Genomic DNA, 15,506 nt, shown 5'->3' with positions numbered 1-15,506 from the left:
TAATGAACTGTGGCTGAGTCTAAATTACTCATATTACTAGTAACGGAAATTGTATTATAAGCAGTGACCATAAGATTATGTATTCACCCTACAAAGTGAACTTTATGGACTAACTTCGCTAATATGATGTAATATTAAATAACAAGTTGTAGAATGCAATAACAACGCCGGTATTGCTTATCTCTACGAAATGCAACAATCTTGACTGTACTATTTAGTTCCGGTGTAGTAGGTCAAAGTTCAACCGTTGACTGTGGCACGTGATTGGCTGACGGACAATGTTATGAAACTTCATTGGACAGACGAGCACACGCCTTCCGCCACCTCGAAAGAGCACAACAGAAGACAAGGTCAGAAAATTATCCTAAAATATTTAGAAATAAAGCTATGAAATACAGCGGAGCCTCTACTTTGTTCCCTAAACGACAGAAAACGTCTAAGCTAAGCTATGCTAGCAAGAGAGCCACGGTTAGCTATCAAGTGCGCAGCTGCGAACTGTAGCTTACTTTGCGTTATTTCAACATAAACATGGACGTTTGGCCTTTTTACTCTTCATTTAAACAAGTCTCCATAGTCCGACCGTATGTATTTAGTCATTCAATGTCTTTACGACCTCTAGAGAGGACGGCAAGTGTAAGTCACCGTAACCTATTGGTTGGTTAGTTTGACGTTTTCACTGTCGAATTACAGCGATGTTAGCTGTCAAGCGAAAATACGCCAATTCCTGTATTTATTTCCTGATTGACTGAAGCAATATTAAGCTGCATTGTCTGCTCTGCACTGTCAACGTCAACCAAGCTACTCATTACCTGCATGACGTCAGCTAAAATTGTTCCTTGTTGGCTCTCTGAAATCCTGTATAAAGTTATGTGCTTCTTTGGTTGTTAATCTTGCACGAAAATAAATAAACCAGCAGGGAACTACATCAACTACTGGTTAATTTCTCACTAAAATGCTGCTTCGGTGGATGATATCCATGCCGACTTAATAATCAATAATTTAGAAATTGTCAGATCTGAAGTAGCTTCTTTATCTCTAATCTAATGTTTTTTGAAAGGCTGTAACCTAATCTCCATAAAAGAGGAAATGGGATGCATTAGTGTTTGGTCCATGTGTGCAGGCATCACCAACTCATTCCATACAGTATTTGACCACTTCGTATATGCTCCTCCTTTGCCTTCAACAGGTGATCCATCCATGTGTGTGTGATTGAGCCAACAGTAACCATGCTGACTGCACACAGAGCATGTGCATCGATGGCTGCCCGCCACCTGGTTAGAGCTTCTGTCTCCTCAGCACACACACACCGCTCTCTGATCCACACCGCCACACCGTGTCAGGACCAGGCTGAACTGCATGCAGAATGGGCCGGCCTGGCTAAGAAACAGCTGAAGGGAAAGAACCCGGAAGATCTGATATGGCACACGCCTGAGGGCATCAGCATCAAGCCTGTGTACACCCAAGCAGACTCAGTCAACAATGCAGATGAATTGCCAGGAGTGTTTCCTTACACTAGAGGGCCCTATCCTACCATGTACACCTTCAGACCCTGGACAATCAGACAGTATGCCGGCTTTAGTACTGTTGAGGAGAGCAACAAGTTCTACAAGGATAACATTAAAGGTAGCTTATAATTTTGTTGTTGTGAATGCTTCCATTTTCAGCTGAAACACCACAGATTCAAACCTGAGTGAAAACCCATCTTTAAAATGAACTTAAAATAATACATGGCCATGTGGAAGACTTTACTCTGAATGTTTTCTGCATTATTTCAAATCTCTTGTTCATTCATATTGTCCTCTCCCATAATACCAGAACTCTGTTTTTTATTTTCAACACATACTTTTAGACAGCATGTTTCTGTAACACATCTGAACCCACATAAACTAAGTGTGTTTTGCCTGTTACACCTACATTGGACCTGATAGTTAAGGCAGTCATAGAATGTAGTAGTAAATAGTACACTTCACAGGTCAGTAAAACTACTATACTAGACACTACACTTTGGATTACATAGAATATCTAAAAACATTGATCAAAAATATGCAAGGACTATATACATCTTTATATTCTGATATTCACAATATTACTCTATTTGAATTGCTGAAACAATCTGAGATAAAGGCAGTAATTCAGATGTAGGAATTGGAAACAAGGATACTTTGTTTACACCCTAATTAGTAATTAAGATGTTGGCTTCCTCCAATAACAAAGGGTTAAAGGCCATCTTCTGTTGTCAAAGTTTACCATTCACTGTGTAAAGGACTGAACCTGTGAGCCTTATGCTCTGCAGAAATGTCTGTGAATGTTTTCAGTAATGTTTTCTCTCTGAGCTTCGGTCTATGACTCACCTATTCTTTCTTTACCTCCTTTTTCCCATCTCTAACCCACTACTTCTCTCACTCTTTCATCCCAGCTGGACAGCAGGGTCTTTCCGTTGCTTTTGACCTCCCTACGCACCGTGGTTATGACTCAGACAACCCCCGAGTTCACGGAGATGTCGGCATGGCTGGAGTCGCCATAGACACAGTCGAGGACATGAAGATGCTTTTTGATGGAATCCCGCTGGAGAGAATGTCTGTTTCGATGACAATGAACGGAGCAGTTATCCCTGTGTTGGCGATGTTTATTGTGACTGGAGAGGAGCAGGGTGTCTCCAAAGCCAAACTAACAGGCACGATTCAAAACGATATTTTGAAGGAGTTTATGGTGCGCAACACGTATATTTTCCCCCCAGAACCTTCGATGCACGCCATCGCAGACATATTCGCCTATACCTCCAAGGTATTTACCACTTAAATGTTATTTTGCCGTTAGCTTGAATGGCTCTTACTGTATATCATGGTGCGAATGTAATACTTATCATACTTTGAGTTTGACCGATTTGACTGATGTTCACAGAACATGCCCAAGTTCAACTCCATATCCATCAGTGGCTACCATCTTCAGGAGGCTGGAGCTGATGCCATCCTGGAAGTGGCCTACACCATCGCTAATGGCCTGGAGTACTGCCGCACTGGTCTGAAAGCAGGCTTAACCATTGATGAATTTGCCCCAAGGTACAAAATATTAAGATGGCGCTTAGTGTGGAGGCAATTATTTTGATTTGCATATCTGTAGCTCGCAGCTATGGCTGGATAATTTCTTTTTAAATATTGCATTTGAAATTTCCACACCCGAGGGGCAATTTGTTGTACAGCCAGCAGTAACCGCATAACAATCAGACAACAACGATAATAAATAGACAATAAATACAAAAACTATAAAAATCACATGAGTTATTTAAAAGGCCAATGGCAGCAGGGACAAATGAGTTCTTAAGTCTGTTGGTCCTGCATCTTGGCAGATCACACACAAGACCTGTAGTTTCACTGCCAGTATGCATGAAGATAATAAGTGTCGCCTATATCAGTCTTTTTTTTCATTACCATTTTTGCCTCCTAGACACTGTAGAAGTGATATTTCTCATTGCATGTTGGTTTTCACTGAAGCTTTTCTTCAATGTGAAATCATGTGAAATCAATGTGGTTTATGATTTGGAACATCTAGGTGTGAAAAAACACTTTCTTACATCTTTCTGTGGATTTTTTGTATCAATGGCTGTGCACTAATAATTGCTTAATATATTGTATAAGAAACAAGCGATAGAAGTACATGATAAATGTTGCGTTGGCGTACATACATCATTAAGTTAAAATGAATAGACTGATAATAGGTCCTAGTTTTAAATATGTAGATCATCAGATAAGACATGAGTATAAACAGTTAATTGATCCTTGGGAGGGGAAAGTCTCTGTGAAACAGCAACAAACGAACAGTATGATTTTGTTGGTTTGTTGCTGTGTGATTTGGCTCCGTACACTGTGGAAATACCCACAGAAAGCACTGAATTTTCCTCAGAAAGTTTCCTGTGCTTGCCGTCTCATGCAAAAATCTCCAGTTCAGCTTCTGCTCTGCTTCAAAACGTATATATGAGACAGACAAGCTGCTAATCACCCGAATTATGAGACCTCGTTCTCATGTTCGAAAGCGGGAACTGGCGCAGATAACCACCCGGTTGAGTGTTTGTCATGTGGAGCCACAGCGGTGCTACGCATGATGTCTGTCTGCTATTAATATTCCACTGACACTGTGCACGATTGACTAACGCATAATAAGTATGACAACCGCATTTAACTGCCAAACAAATACTTTCCACTTAATTTGTCGAAGCAGCAGACGGGACTCGCAGAGTGACAGCTGACTAAAATGCAATTGAAGCCAGATGGAAAGGCTGCTGTACAAAACAAGCACCCTCTAGAGTAATTTACACCACCCGTTGAGCACAGCAAAAACAATGCTATCTAAAAGATTGTAGAAAGAATAAAATATCGGACATGTTGACATCTGTTAATCTCTTTGGCTCAGTCCGCCTGTTGCTCCATAGGATTACTTTTCCGGTGCAAACTAAGTGATCTATAATGTAGTTACTGTAGATAACAGATGGTCTTTTCAGTCAACAGCACAACTGAGCCACTTCACGAACCCTGTCCTCTGTCCAAGTCCTGTTGATAATTGCAGAAATACATATGCATACAATCCTCAGAAACATCCTCAGGGCCCGGTCTAGCTTGATCCTTCATCACATAATGACTTCAGAGATGGGCTTTACAAACACAAACACACTAAATCAATATGTTTATGTGAAATCGAAGGTTTTCCACCCAGAGTTATTATCTCTGATAGTTCAGCATTTTAGCTGATAGCTGATAGTTCATATTTTTCCTAGACTCATAACCAGCTCACACGTACAGTACTGTCTGGATATTAATGTTGACATTTGACTTTTTAAAGCTCTGGAAGTAGGATTTTAGTGTACTGTCGTGTGGCTGTAGTGCAATAAAGGGGTAGAGGTGGAAACTTTGTATGATTACTTTACAAGAGAAAATCAGTTGTCCTTACCGATTGTCAGTATTTATTAGTTGTGTCCTAAATCTATACAACCTACTTTATTCTATTTATAATTCTAAGCAGGTTTTGTAGTGTGTTCACACTGGAAAAGTACACTGTTTGAGTACACTGTTCTCCCACAATGCAATACAAAGGAAATGGAGGAGCTGCTCACAAGTGGAGAAAATTTAAATAAATTGCAGGTTGTGGTGAGACACCTTTAAGAAAGCTCTAGAAAAATACAAATCTAAATCTTAATAAACACATTTTACTGTCTCCCTGGGGAGTTAAATTAGCAGTGACATTGTATAATATCACAGTTAGTGTTAATTGGTGAAAGTCCCCCCTCCACTCAAAAATGTGTTTGGCTTATCGTTACTTCACTGTGATGTTTGAGCTTCACTGTGCAGAATGATGTACGTGCACAGTTTGACACTAGAAAGCTGTTTTCACATTTATGTGCTGAAGGAGGAAAGGTTTTTTTGTGCTCACCTTAAATCTCAGTTGGAGGTGTGTATTTATGAGCATGGTTGTGACATTACAAGTACTCTGGAGCCAATGGTGATCCAGTGTGAAACTTAAACAAGTGTGATGTGATGAAAGTTGAAGACTTTATGCTGAAGTGAGAAGACATCTTGTATCCAGCGGTTAAATTTTAGAAATAAAAAATATTTGCATATTTATAGATTCAGTCTTTTTCAATGAGGGAGAAGTTGTAGATGACATTTTAATCACAATCATTGAACATTTTTGTGGAAAAACCATATTAGACACAAATTATTATTCAAAGCAGAGAATCTGTATATATCTTTAAGAATGTTGACAGTATTAAAAGACCATAACTATGTAATATAAACTGTATAGAAACAGTATGTATTTGGGACACAGTGATTGTTCTGTTTGATACGTTGTAAAAACATTCTTATGGTAAAAAAAAACGATAAAATCATCATGATTAATTCTGTCTTGGCTACTCAAAGAATAATAACGTTGGTCAGCTGTGTGAAGAGAGCCTTTATTAAAGGCCTAATTCAAGATTGATGCCTAGTACCCAAATGTCACACTGAGGTAGTTCAGGCGGTTGGACAATCAATCTCCGTGGTCTGTCGTCCTGTTTCAGCTCATATAATTTTGCACCCACGTGCCAAATTCTCAATGCGGTCCACGTGGACGCTGACAGGTGGAAAGGGCAGAAAGAGCAGAAAAGCCACTGTGCTCCCAACCATTATGGAGCATGAAACTAATTAGAGCAGTAGTTCTTTTTGTGACATGGATTTTTGTCAGTTTGGCATTTTGTTATAAAATTGCAGAGGTCAAAAAGCCTGTGTGAGGTTTAATGCTTGTCTCTGCTAATAAGGTCATAGCACCCGTTTCATAGCCATAGACATCACTGGCTGAAGTCTGTTATTATGTTACTGGCATTGATATAAAACATAAAGATTAATGCATAGATCTGATGCAAAACACTGATTTCTATTTTTGTGTGCAGAATTGCCATCTAATTTTCAGTACATTTTGATTATTATATTTCTGTCTTTTGACCTTGTTTTTTGTGTGCTGTCAGGTTGTCATTCTTCTGGGGTATTGGGATGAATTTCTACATGGAAATAGCCAAGCTGAGGGCAGCCAGGAGGTTGTGGGCCACGCTCATTAAAGAGAACTTCCAGCCCAAGAACGCCAAGTCTCTCCTCCTACGCACACACTGTCAAACGTCAGGCTGGTCTCTCACAGAACAAGTAAATATCAGCTACTGTTTGAAATAAAGTTAGAATTGTCAAAACTTCAAAATCACACTTGTATAATAATTCAAACTTTCCCATACGGCTCCTTTTCCTAGGATCCTTACAACAATGTGATCCGGACCGTGATTGAAGCCATGGCGGCTGTGTTCGGGGGAACCCAGTCGCTCCACACCAACTCATTTGATGAAGCTCTGGGCTTGCCCACGGTGAAGAGCGCTCGCATCGCCAGGAACACCCAGATCATCATCCAAGAAGAGTCAGGCATCCCTAAGGTTGCCGATCCCTGGGGGGGCTCACATATGATGGAGTCTCTCACAAACGACGTCTACAACACGGCCTTAAAGGTTCGTCGTGTCAAATGATAATTAACCTTTTCAGCAGAACTGAAATCAGATGAATAGGAAATATTGGAAATGTGCAGCATGTGTGGTCTGGTTCCTTCCTTGTGTCACACTTATGTTCTTTTAACAACCTGTGTTTTCCTCTGTTCAGTTCATCACAGAGATCGAAGAGATGGGCGGCATGGCCAGAGCCGTGGCAGAGGGAATTCCTAAACTTCGCATTGAGGAATGTGCTGCACGTAGACAGGCCCGCATTGACTCAAGTACAGTATAATATCAGCTGCTTATTGCCTTTTAATGTCATTCTTTAATCTGTTAATCTTCTCCCTCTGGGTACCATACATTTTTAACTACCATATCATCAGGAGACTACTGCAATGACCTCAATGCTCTGCACAGGATAAACTGAATCTCTGCATTTTATTGCTTCTTCAATTGCCTTTTTTTAAGAGTAACTAAACGTTTTATTGCCATTACTGTTTGGGAGTTTCACTTATCCTACATGCCTTTTTTTTCCTACCTCAAATTGGTGTAACATAGCACTGGCCTTCATGTTACTTTGAGCAGAGCGATGGCCCGCCCTTTAAAACTGCTTGGTATGTCTTAGATTCTCTCTAGTTTAGTTTACTTTCATCCTGCAGAGGTCAGTGCTGTTTGCTATGAAAGATTTAGTGAGTTAGGAGTCCTTGAAGGAACCAGATTAAATCACTCTCTGAAATAAAGATTAAATAAAGTTTCAAACTTGGTATTTAATAGAAAAAAAAAAAGTTCAGTTCTGTTCAGCATCCAGTGGTCTTGTTGTCTTTCTGACCCAAACCTTGATCACGTGAGCTCAGGCGTGTTGTATTTTGAATTTAACATAGATTTAGTCACCTTAATTAAATTTGAAAGTGTCTTTTTGAAAGTGCTCCTAACCCAAGCATGTGCTTATTTAACGCTGCTTGACCACAAAGATCGGAGCAAAGTTTGTGGCGTGCAACAGCAAGCCTACCTACCGCCTTTACGCGGTGGGCAGGACGGACGGCCCTTCACACATGAGCCGCATCGCAGCATGAATCCAGCTGAGCGTGTGTTTTTCCGTGTTGTAAGGGGAGCTAGTTAATGTGTAAGTCAGGATGTTATCTGTGAGTTTAAATGGTGGCTCCTTTGTGTCTCTTTAGAAATTTACTTTTACTTACGTCCCGTTGTGCCAGAATCAACGGCGATGGAGCGGAACACAACCTTTCTAAGCTTTTCCCCGTCGTCCCCCTGATGCCTGCTCTCATTTATATTCATTGGCTTTCTGATTCAGCACGATAGCGCATCTTCACTGTAGACTGTTTTTTTTTTTATTACTTCAGGTGGGCGTTCGATTATGGTGCACTGTGTTGGACTTTCAGATAACGTTCATTTTCCTACAGTGGTGTCAAATTATGAGATTGTACATTTTGAGACTTGTATAGATTGAGGTTTTCAGCATCCACTGTGTTAAATGGAGATGGGGCCTTTTTTTAGTCTAGGTTTAGTCTAGTTTAAAAATCCTAATTGATAATTAATGAATTAATTCTATGATAATTAAGTATAACACCACCACACTGTAATAGTAAATCAAACTGTGCTTATCGTATTGGTCTTCTGTGCTGTCCGGTTGAAGATGTGTGTGTGAAGCCTCCACGTTTTAGAATTTGTAGCTTCTTTGCAGCAACATCCACATCTGAAGCATCGTTTACCGTCATGGCTACAACTTTATTGGCCAAGCATGTGAACACATACAAGAAAAATACATTTAATACCTTTTTATTGAATTCCATCAAAGTCTTCACTACAAATATTATATGAGTCTTGACAAACATGGATGTAAACTGCAGGCATACAACGGCAAGGAGCTTTTTCTAGTTTCCTCGCCGATTCATGTGCTTTTGTACTTTTGTCTCTTCTTCTTTCTCAGGATCAGAGGTCATCGTCGGGGTAAACAAGTACCGTCTGGAAAAGGAGGAGACTGTGGAGGTGCTGGCCATAGATAACACTGTTGTACGTCAGAAACAGATAGAAAAACTGAAAAAGGTCAGTGTTTCTTTGAAATTCGACTCCTAGATATATCAGTGGTATCTAATGTAAAAGATAGCACTGTTTGTTGGGTTTTTTTTGTTCTCAGAAAGCTTCAAAGAATACCACAAATATCACTTCAGTTCAAGCCATGAAAAAGAAGCAGAAAACTACTACAGTTACATATGAAGTGCATTAAACCACCGTGCAAGAGGCCAACCGCATCCATTCTTATAACAAAACTAAACATTACGAGATCTAAAAAAAGAAACTTTTTTATTATGTCGTTTTTATACTGTATATTAGATTTTGTAATTCCAAAAATCATATAATTTCTTCACTAGTAAAATGCTAAAAAAGTCAGTTATTATTTGTATTAAATGCAAATACTTGATTCAACATCTGCAATTGCTCATTTTAAGGGCCGCCCTCGTGGCTTTACGTTTTTGCTCTGTCTCATGAGATAATGGACGAATTTCACAAACCTTTAAGAAGCGCTATTTAAGATTAAGCGCTCAACTTTGCATTCCTCAACCGTTCTCTGTATATGTAAGATATATGCCTGCAGTGACAATGTGAAGAGACCCTGCGGGCTGTTATCAAGCATACTCTATGCAAACTGACAGGAGAACGCTCCCGTACCTGCTGTCATCCGCCAGTCAAACGTCTCGGGCTCGCCGTACGCCAGGCGTTTTGCTCGAGGCGAGGAAAGATGACAAGCTTTTCTTATTCCTGTGACAATAAGAAGAGGAAGTCAATCAAGTGTTTCTAGGACATCGGGGGCTTATCAGAGGACCAGAATTAAAAGGAGGATTGTCACAACTGATTTTCATGGAGTGATGCATACATTGTCATGACTGCCTGCAGAAATTAACATGTCTGTTTTACACTTTTTACTCCAATTAATAATACATTTTCTCTTAATATTGTATTTATGGAGAATTTTTGCTAAAATAGTTAACATATAACATGCAACTTGGAAAAGTGGGAGGTCAAAAAAACTTCTGGCATTATATCTTTCTACCCAGCAGTATAAAAATAGACCAAAGTGACATTTAGACTTGAGGAACACAGGTGCAACTAATAACTTTAATTAGCAATAATTGCTGCATTCCATTCAGGTGTGTCAGCAGCAGGGTCCTGTTATTGTGCAGGCTGGCTGGCTCTCTGCACGCGTTACTGGAAAATTCAAACTGACAGCGACTAAAATGAAACAGAGGCATTGTTAATGATAATACTAACACCTGTGCTTAGCTCCTGCTATGACACGTCAAACTATCTGGTGTAGGAAAGGTCTATAAGCTTTAAGTTTGGATGTTTTCATTCTCTCTCTTGTAAGCGGTGCAGATAAAAGATCTCCTTTCTCCGTCGTAGGTGAGGGAGAGTCGTGACCCAGAGGCAGCAAAGAAGTGCTTGACTGCCATCGAGGAGTGCGCCCGAACCAAGGAGGGAAACCTCTTAGCCCTGGCTGTGGAGGCTGCACGAGCCAGGTCACAACTCCCACACAAATCAATACAACTGACCTGTTGTATTGACGATGTGTTGCATTTATTGTTCACAACTGAGTTTTGTCTTCACTGAGATGTTCTCGTAATCCAACAAACCCAGTGAAAAGGTTGCACACAGTAGGCGTATCAGATGAGCTATTATGAAGTGTAACAATTTATAACTGGTGTGAAATAATGTCCCTCTTTATAAGAAGTATGTAATCTTGTTTCGCACACGCACACACCGTACAGTAACATGATCATTGCGGTATTTTTCTGTAAAGCTCTCTTGTTCGTGGGGAACTTGAAGAAATATGTTTGTGGTCAATATTTCTCCACGCCCGAGGCCGTCATGCGGCAGTTCAAGCCACACTCGCTAAATCTTGAAAGGCAAAGATTTGCCAGATACTTCCTCACAAATTAGATTTAACTTAATTCTAGTTAAGAATTGCATTTCACAGGTAAACCGTCAAACCACCTTTCTTGCTAAGGTCTATATTTGTATCTGGATTTTGTTCAAGGTTTTATTTATTTTTATTTTATTTATTGGTTTATTCAAGGTTTCCTAATGTCTTTTTAGAGCTACCAGAATGCCAAAGCCAGATTTGTGCCTTATATACTGTATCGAAACTGTTAATTTTAAACTTTGCACATACATGAAGCCTCATTTGGTGTATATAGCAATATGAAACACACTTTCTGGCCTGTATATGAGGCCCACGTGTCTTAAACATCCTGTACTATTCCACTACCATTAAACCCTTAATGCATGTCACTATAATACGCTGTACGCTTTCAAATAACTACAAACAACTCTGTCATTTGCGTTTCAGCAGTTAACTTACAAATGGTGTTGAAAATGAACTGATTATTGCTGTTTTATTACCATCTCTGTGGTATTGGTCTCATGCAAAATGCTGCTACAGTAAATCTTTCTACCATGAGACACATATAATGATAAGGCACCACCATACAGCATACAGATGATAAAATGTGAAAGATGGTAATGAAAAAGCAAGAAATCTGCATTCACTCTGTCTTAAAATGAGTCAGATCAAAATAAGTTATTGCTCTGCTTTGCATTATTTATCACTGGAATGTGAAAACATATTGAGGAAGCCAGTTTCTGCTCCTTTCTCCAGATGTTCTGTTGGTGAAATAACCGATGCCATGAAGGCAGTGTTTGGCGAACACAAGGCCAGCACCAGGATGGTGAGCGGAGCGTACCGCAGCGAGTTCGGCGAGCACGAAGAGATCACCTTGGCCCACAATAGGTAGAAGATAACAAAAGTGAACAGCATCCGGAGCGTCGTAATGTACAGACAGATTGCTTAACCTATTTTCCTACCGTTTTTTCTTAATCTCAGAGTTGCAGAATTCAAGAAGCACGAGGGCAGGAACCCACGACTTCTGGTGGCAAAGATGGGGCAGGACGGCCATGACAGAGGTGCCAAAGTCATCGCCACTGGGTTTGCTGACCTGGGCTTTGATGTGGACATCGGACCACTGTTTCAGGTCAGTTTCATACGGTTGAGTGGAGCTGCCACCTCACATTAAAGCTTTTTCAGCTTGTGTCAAACTCATCTTTCGCTTTTCATTCAATCCATATAAACTGCCAGTGAAATAAAATTTGTGCATTTATTTCTCCATGTCTGGCTTCCGGTTGACAGACTCCCCTCGAGGTCGCCCAGCAGGCGGTCGACGCAGACGTCCACTGCGTCGGAGTCAGCACGCTTGCCGCAGGACATAAGACCCTGGTACCAGAGCTCATCAAGGAACTACGGAAGCTCAACAGGCCAGATATCCTGGTCATCTGTGGAGGTGTCATCCCACCACAGGTAACCTCTAACGCTTATTAGATCATTATGGATTATTAAATCTCTAAACTTGATCATTCATCCGAGAACTTCCTGTCAACCTGTTGTTTAGCATCACTTCATAAACATCCATCTTGCTTTTCTCTTTCATTGTCTTTCTTAATGTCATAGTCCAAATCCAGCATCTTCTAAGACAAAATTACTATATTTTATAAATGGAAGTAGGGATTTTGTGTCTATATTGAAAACTAAATGTCAACAGCTGTTGTTATTTACCTCACTGTGGCCAAAGCCTTTGCATAAGCGTCGCTTTCTCTCGCACTCAATTAGATTTGTGCATGCTTGAATTAAGAGACCATGCACTAATGACTCTGTGCGTGCTCTTCATAGATGCTCTTTCTGTATTTGGCCAAACCAATGTTTCACGCTAGGCTTTTTGTTTTCCAAAGTCGACGAAAAGGTCATAATTGCAGAGTACATTTGCATTTTCTATCGATAAATGAAGCAGAACCAGCGGATTTCATCTCCTAATGAGCCTCGGAAAAAGCCCGTGCGAGTTGCCAGTGTCATAATTACAACAGTCCACATCTTGAGCTGGTACTCCGGCGGTATGTGTAAATTATAATGACCTTGATTTATGTCGATAGTGGTCCTTGTTTAGTCATCACAGGGTTCCTGCGGATCCTTAAAAAATTCTTAAATTAGATTTTTAGAATTTAAGGTCATAAATGTCTTAAAAAGTCTTATTTTTTAATTATGGTAGGTCTTAGATTTTTAATGTGACGCCTAGTTGCAGGAGAAATATCACACCACAGGACTCACTTATTTAAATGTGGTTTGGTCTTTGGTCTTGACTCAATCCAGCTCTTTCTTTTTTTTGTTCCTTTTGGTTCAATTGGTTCTCCACAGGCCATTACGTGCTCTCACAGAGGTAACAGGATTAAAGAAGTAAACAAAACAGTACAGATGATGCTCAGCTAAAGACAGTTGGCCCGAGGGTTTCAGAGAAGACACAAAGTCCTCTGTTATTACTGATAGTTGCTGATGATGAAGGAGAGCAGCGGATGTTTAATTTGGTGACCGTTTAGTTGGTGTTTAAAGATTTAATGGACTGTTAAAGTGGATGAAAGGTAGATATACTGTAATGTGTAATGGGGAGAATTAACTACAGCCGACTCTGTGTGCGAGAACGACCAGAACAGCCTTAATGTTTTACACAGTATTGTCAAAATTAACAATTCCAAGCAGATTGTAATTAAAATTTTTAACTAAAATGTAGTTTTATCCAATGTAAATCATTACTGTGGGACACAGTTCATTGCATTTGCCATTCATTTGATTACTTTTTAAGATTTTATATATGATTGTTATATGGAGATATAAAAATATCCAGAAAAATACACTTATTAATATTGTCAAGTTGATTTCAAACATGAAGCTCAGCCCTAATGTGCATTTGTTTTGCTGTGGAAAGGCTATTAAATTTTCTCTGTCAAGGTCTTAAAAAAAAAAAAAAAAAAAAAAAAGCATTAAATTTGATTTCAAAAAGTGTGCAGCAATCCTTTATCATCACTGGGGAGGATGCAGGCACTTAAGCAGCAAAGGCTTGTTGAATAACAGTCTACAGAGACAGAAATCAATTCCCCTGCAGCTCTCCCGAGCGAGCTTAGCCTGCATTGCCTCCGGCATGACAACACGCAGCACTGGAAGCATGAAAACACATTATGTAGCATTACGTGAAAAGCCCACAAAAACAAATATAAAATGTCATGTGGGCAAAGAACCAATCCGTCATGATTAAGTGTCCCCTGCTTCGTATAATTATCATTACCACAGTAGCTATAGCATTTCCTTGATTGCATGCAGAGCAGCCTCCTGCAATCCTGTCATCCTGTCAATATTTGTGTTCGTCTGCAGAACAAATTTCACCGCAGTCCTTTCGGGGATACTTCTAGTTGAATCATCTATTGCATAATTAACAACAGAATCACACAGGGACTATACTTCTAGTTGAACCATCTGTAGCATAATTAACAACAGAATCACACAGGGACTCTGCACATTCTTCTGTCTCTGTATAATGAAATCTGAATTCCCCGTTAGCTGCACTTCATCTAAACCTCGCTCCACCTCTTTATGTATGCAGGACTACGAGTTCTTGTACGACAGCGGCGTGTGCGCCGTCTTCGGCCCAGGAACCAGGATCCCACAAGCTGCAGTGGAGGTTATCGACAACATTGAGAAGAGCCTGGAAAACATCCGGCAGGCCATGTGAACTTAAGAGATAAGAACTAACTGAGAACAGGAAGAACTGTCCATTCATGCTTTATCAACAATGAAGTCATAAGTGGGATCCCGAACTACTTCTGCTGTGTTCAGAATCAGTCTGACTTGTAGCAAAAGATTGTAAAAAAAAACAAAAGTCGTTTCCTCACTGTGAGTTCACAGCATGTACAGCAGTCAACATGATTGAACAGCTTTTGGGGTGCCGTGGTCGTATTAAGTTTGCTTTCTCTGTATATTAAATTAGATTTTAATTACTATCATAATCTACACAGATTGCCATTTTCAGCCCTGTAACCTCATGAGACAAAAACAAGATCACAAACATTGTGTTTTGTTCTGCTCATTGTTGAATATCACTCAAAACTGAAAGAAACATTTTGATCAGTACGATAGAGTTTAATAGGAAAGACTTCAGTATGTTTGATATAGATTAGACTTAAAAGCATACCCATATGTGACAAACAAAAATAACACTACATTGAATCAAATTAGGATTTGCTTCACTATCATAATACAGTATGAGTGCAGAGCACTGTCAACCATAATGCTTTTTTGTAAAATGTGTCATTTGCAGTTAGCTAGCAGGGTCTAATTAGTGTCAATGCAATTGAGATGATAGATAGGATTTCACATCAAAACAACACCATGCCTTTATGTTTGTGGATATTTTTATCTTGAAACTGGCCTTATGTGGTTTTGATCTCTTGCCTCCCTGCATCATGTTACATTTAACTAACTTTTGTTAACCGCAGATAAAAACCACAGAACAGTGATTGCAATGTATGAAAAAGTTGGAGATAGTATTTTTCTACACGTGATTCTGAATCAGATTAAACACTCTGTGCTCTAAAATAAAGTATGTGAACTTTGGAAATGTGA

General features: G+C 39.7%; 1 protein-coding gene across 2 annotated transcripts; it reads left to right on the top strand.

Annotated features, from left to right (window-relative positions):
- The first annotated feature begins 245 nt into the window (after positions 1-245).
- mmut (methylmalonyl CoA mutase) lies at positions 246-15,506 on the top strand. Of its 2 annotated transcripts, none has more exons than XM_042391018.1 (13): positions 246-350; positions 1,187-1,623; positions 2,417-2,784; positions 2,902-3,059; positions 6,494-6,665; positions 6,767-7,015; positions 7,164-7,275; positions 8,940-9,055; positions 10,412-10,527; positions 11,667-11,798; positions 11,892-12,039; positions 12,195-12,362; positions 14,488-15,506. In XM_042391018.1, the coding sequence occupies exons 2-13, from the start codon at positions 1,227-1,229 to the stop codon at positions 14,614-14,616; spliced, it is 2,265 nt and encodes a 754-aa protein (XP_042246952.1). In that variant the 5' UTR covers positions 246-350; positions 1,187-1,226; the 3' UTR covers positions 14,617-15,506. The 2 variants fall into 2 exon arrangements, with proteins under 2 accessions (XP_042246952.1, XP_042246953.1); XM_042391019.1 differs by lacking the exon at positions 246-350 and adding an exon at positions 427-633.

This window comes from Thunnus maccoyii, chromosome 17 (assembly GCF_910596095.1).
Source record: "Thunnus maccoyii chromosome 17, fThuMac1.1, whole genome shotgun sequence".
NCBI lineage: Eukaryota > Metazoa > Chordata > Actinopteri > Scombriformes > Scombridae > Thunnus > Thunnus maccoyii.
The sequence above is the reverse complement of the archived record's forward strand: the minus strand, read 5'-3'. Positions and strand labels throughout refer to the sequence as shown.

Bases quoted from the DNA above. Each gene is read 5' to 3' on its own strand.
- mmut (XM_042391018.1), top strand. From the start codon at position 1,227: ATGCTGACTGCACACAGAGCATGTGCATCGATGGCTGCCCGCCACCTG. The intron at 1,624-2,416 runs GTAGCTTATAAT...CTTTCATCCCAG, and splicing joins CTACAAGGATAACATTAAAG to CTGGACAGCAGGGTCTTTCC. The intron at 12,363-14,487 runs GTAACCTCTAAC...TTATGTATGCAG, and splicing joins GAGGTGTCATCCCACCACAG to GACTACGAGTTCTTGTACGA.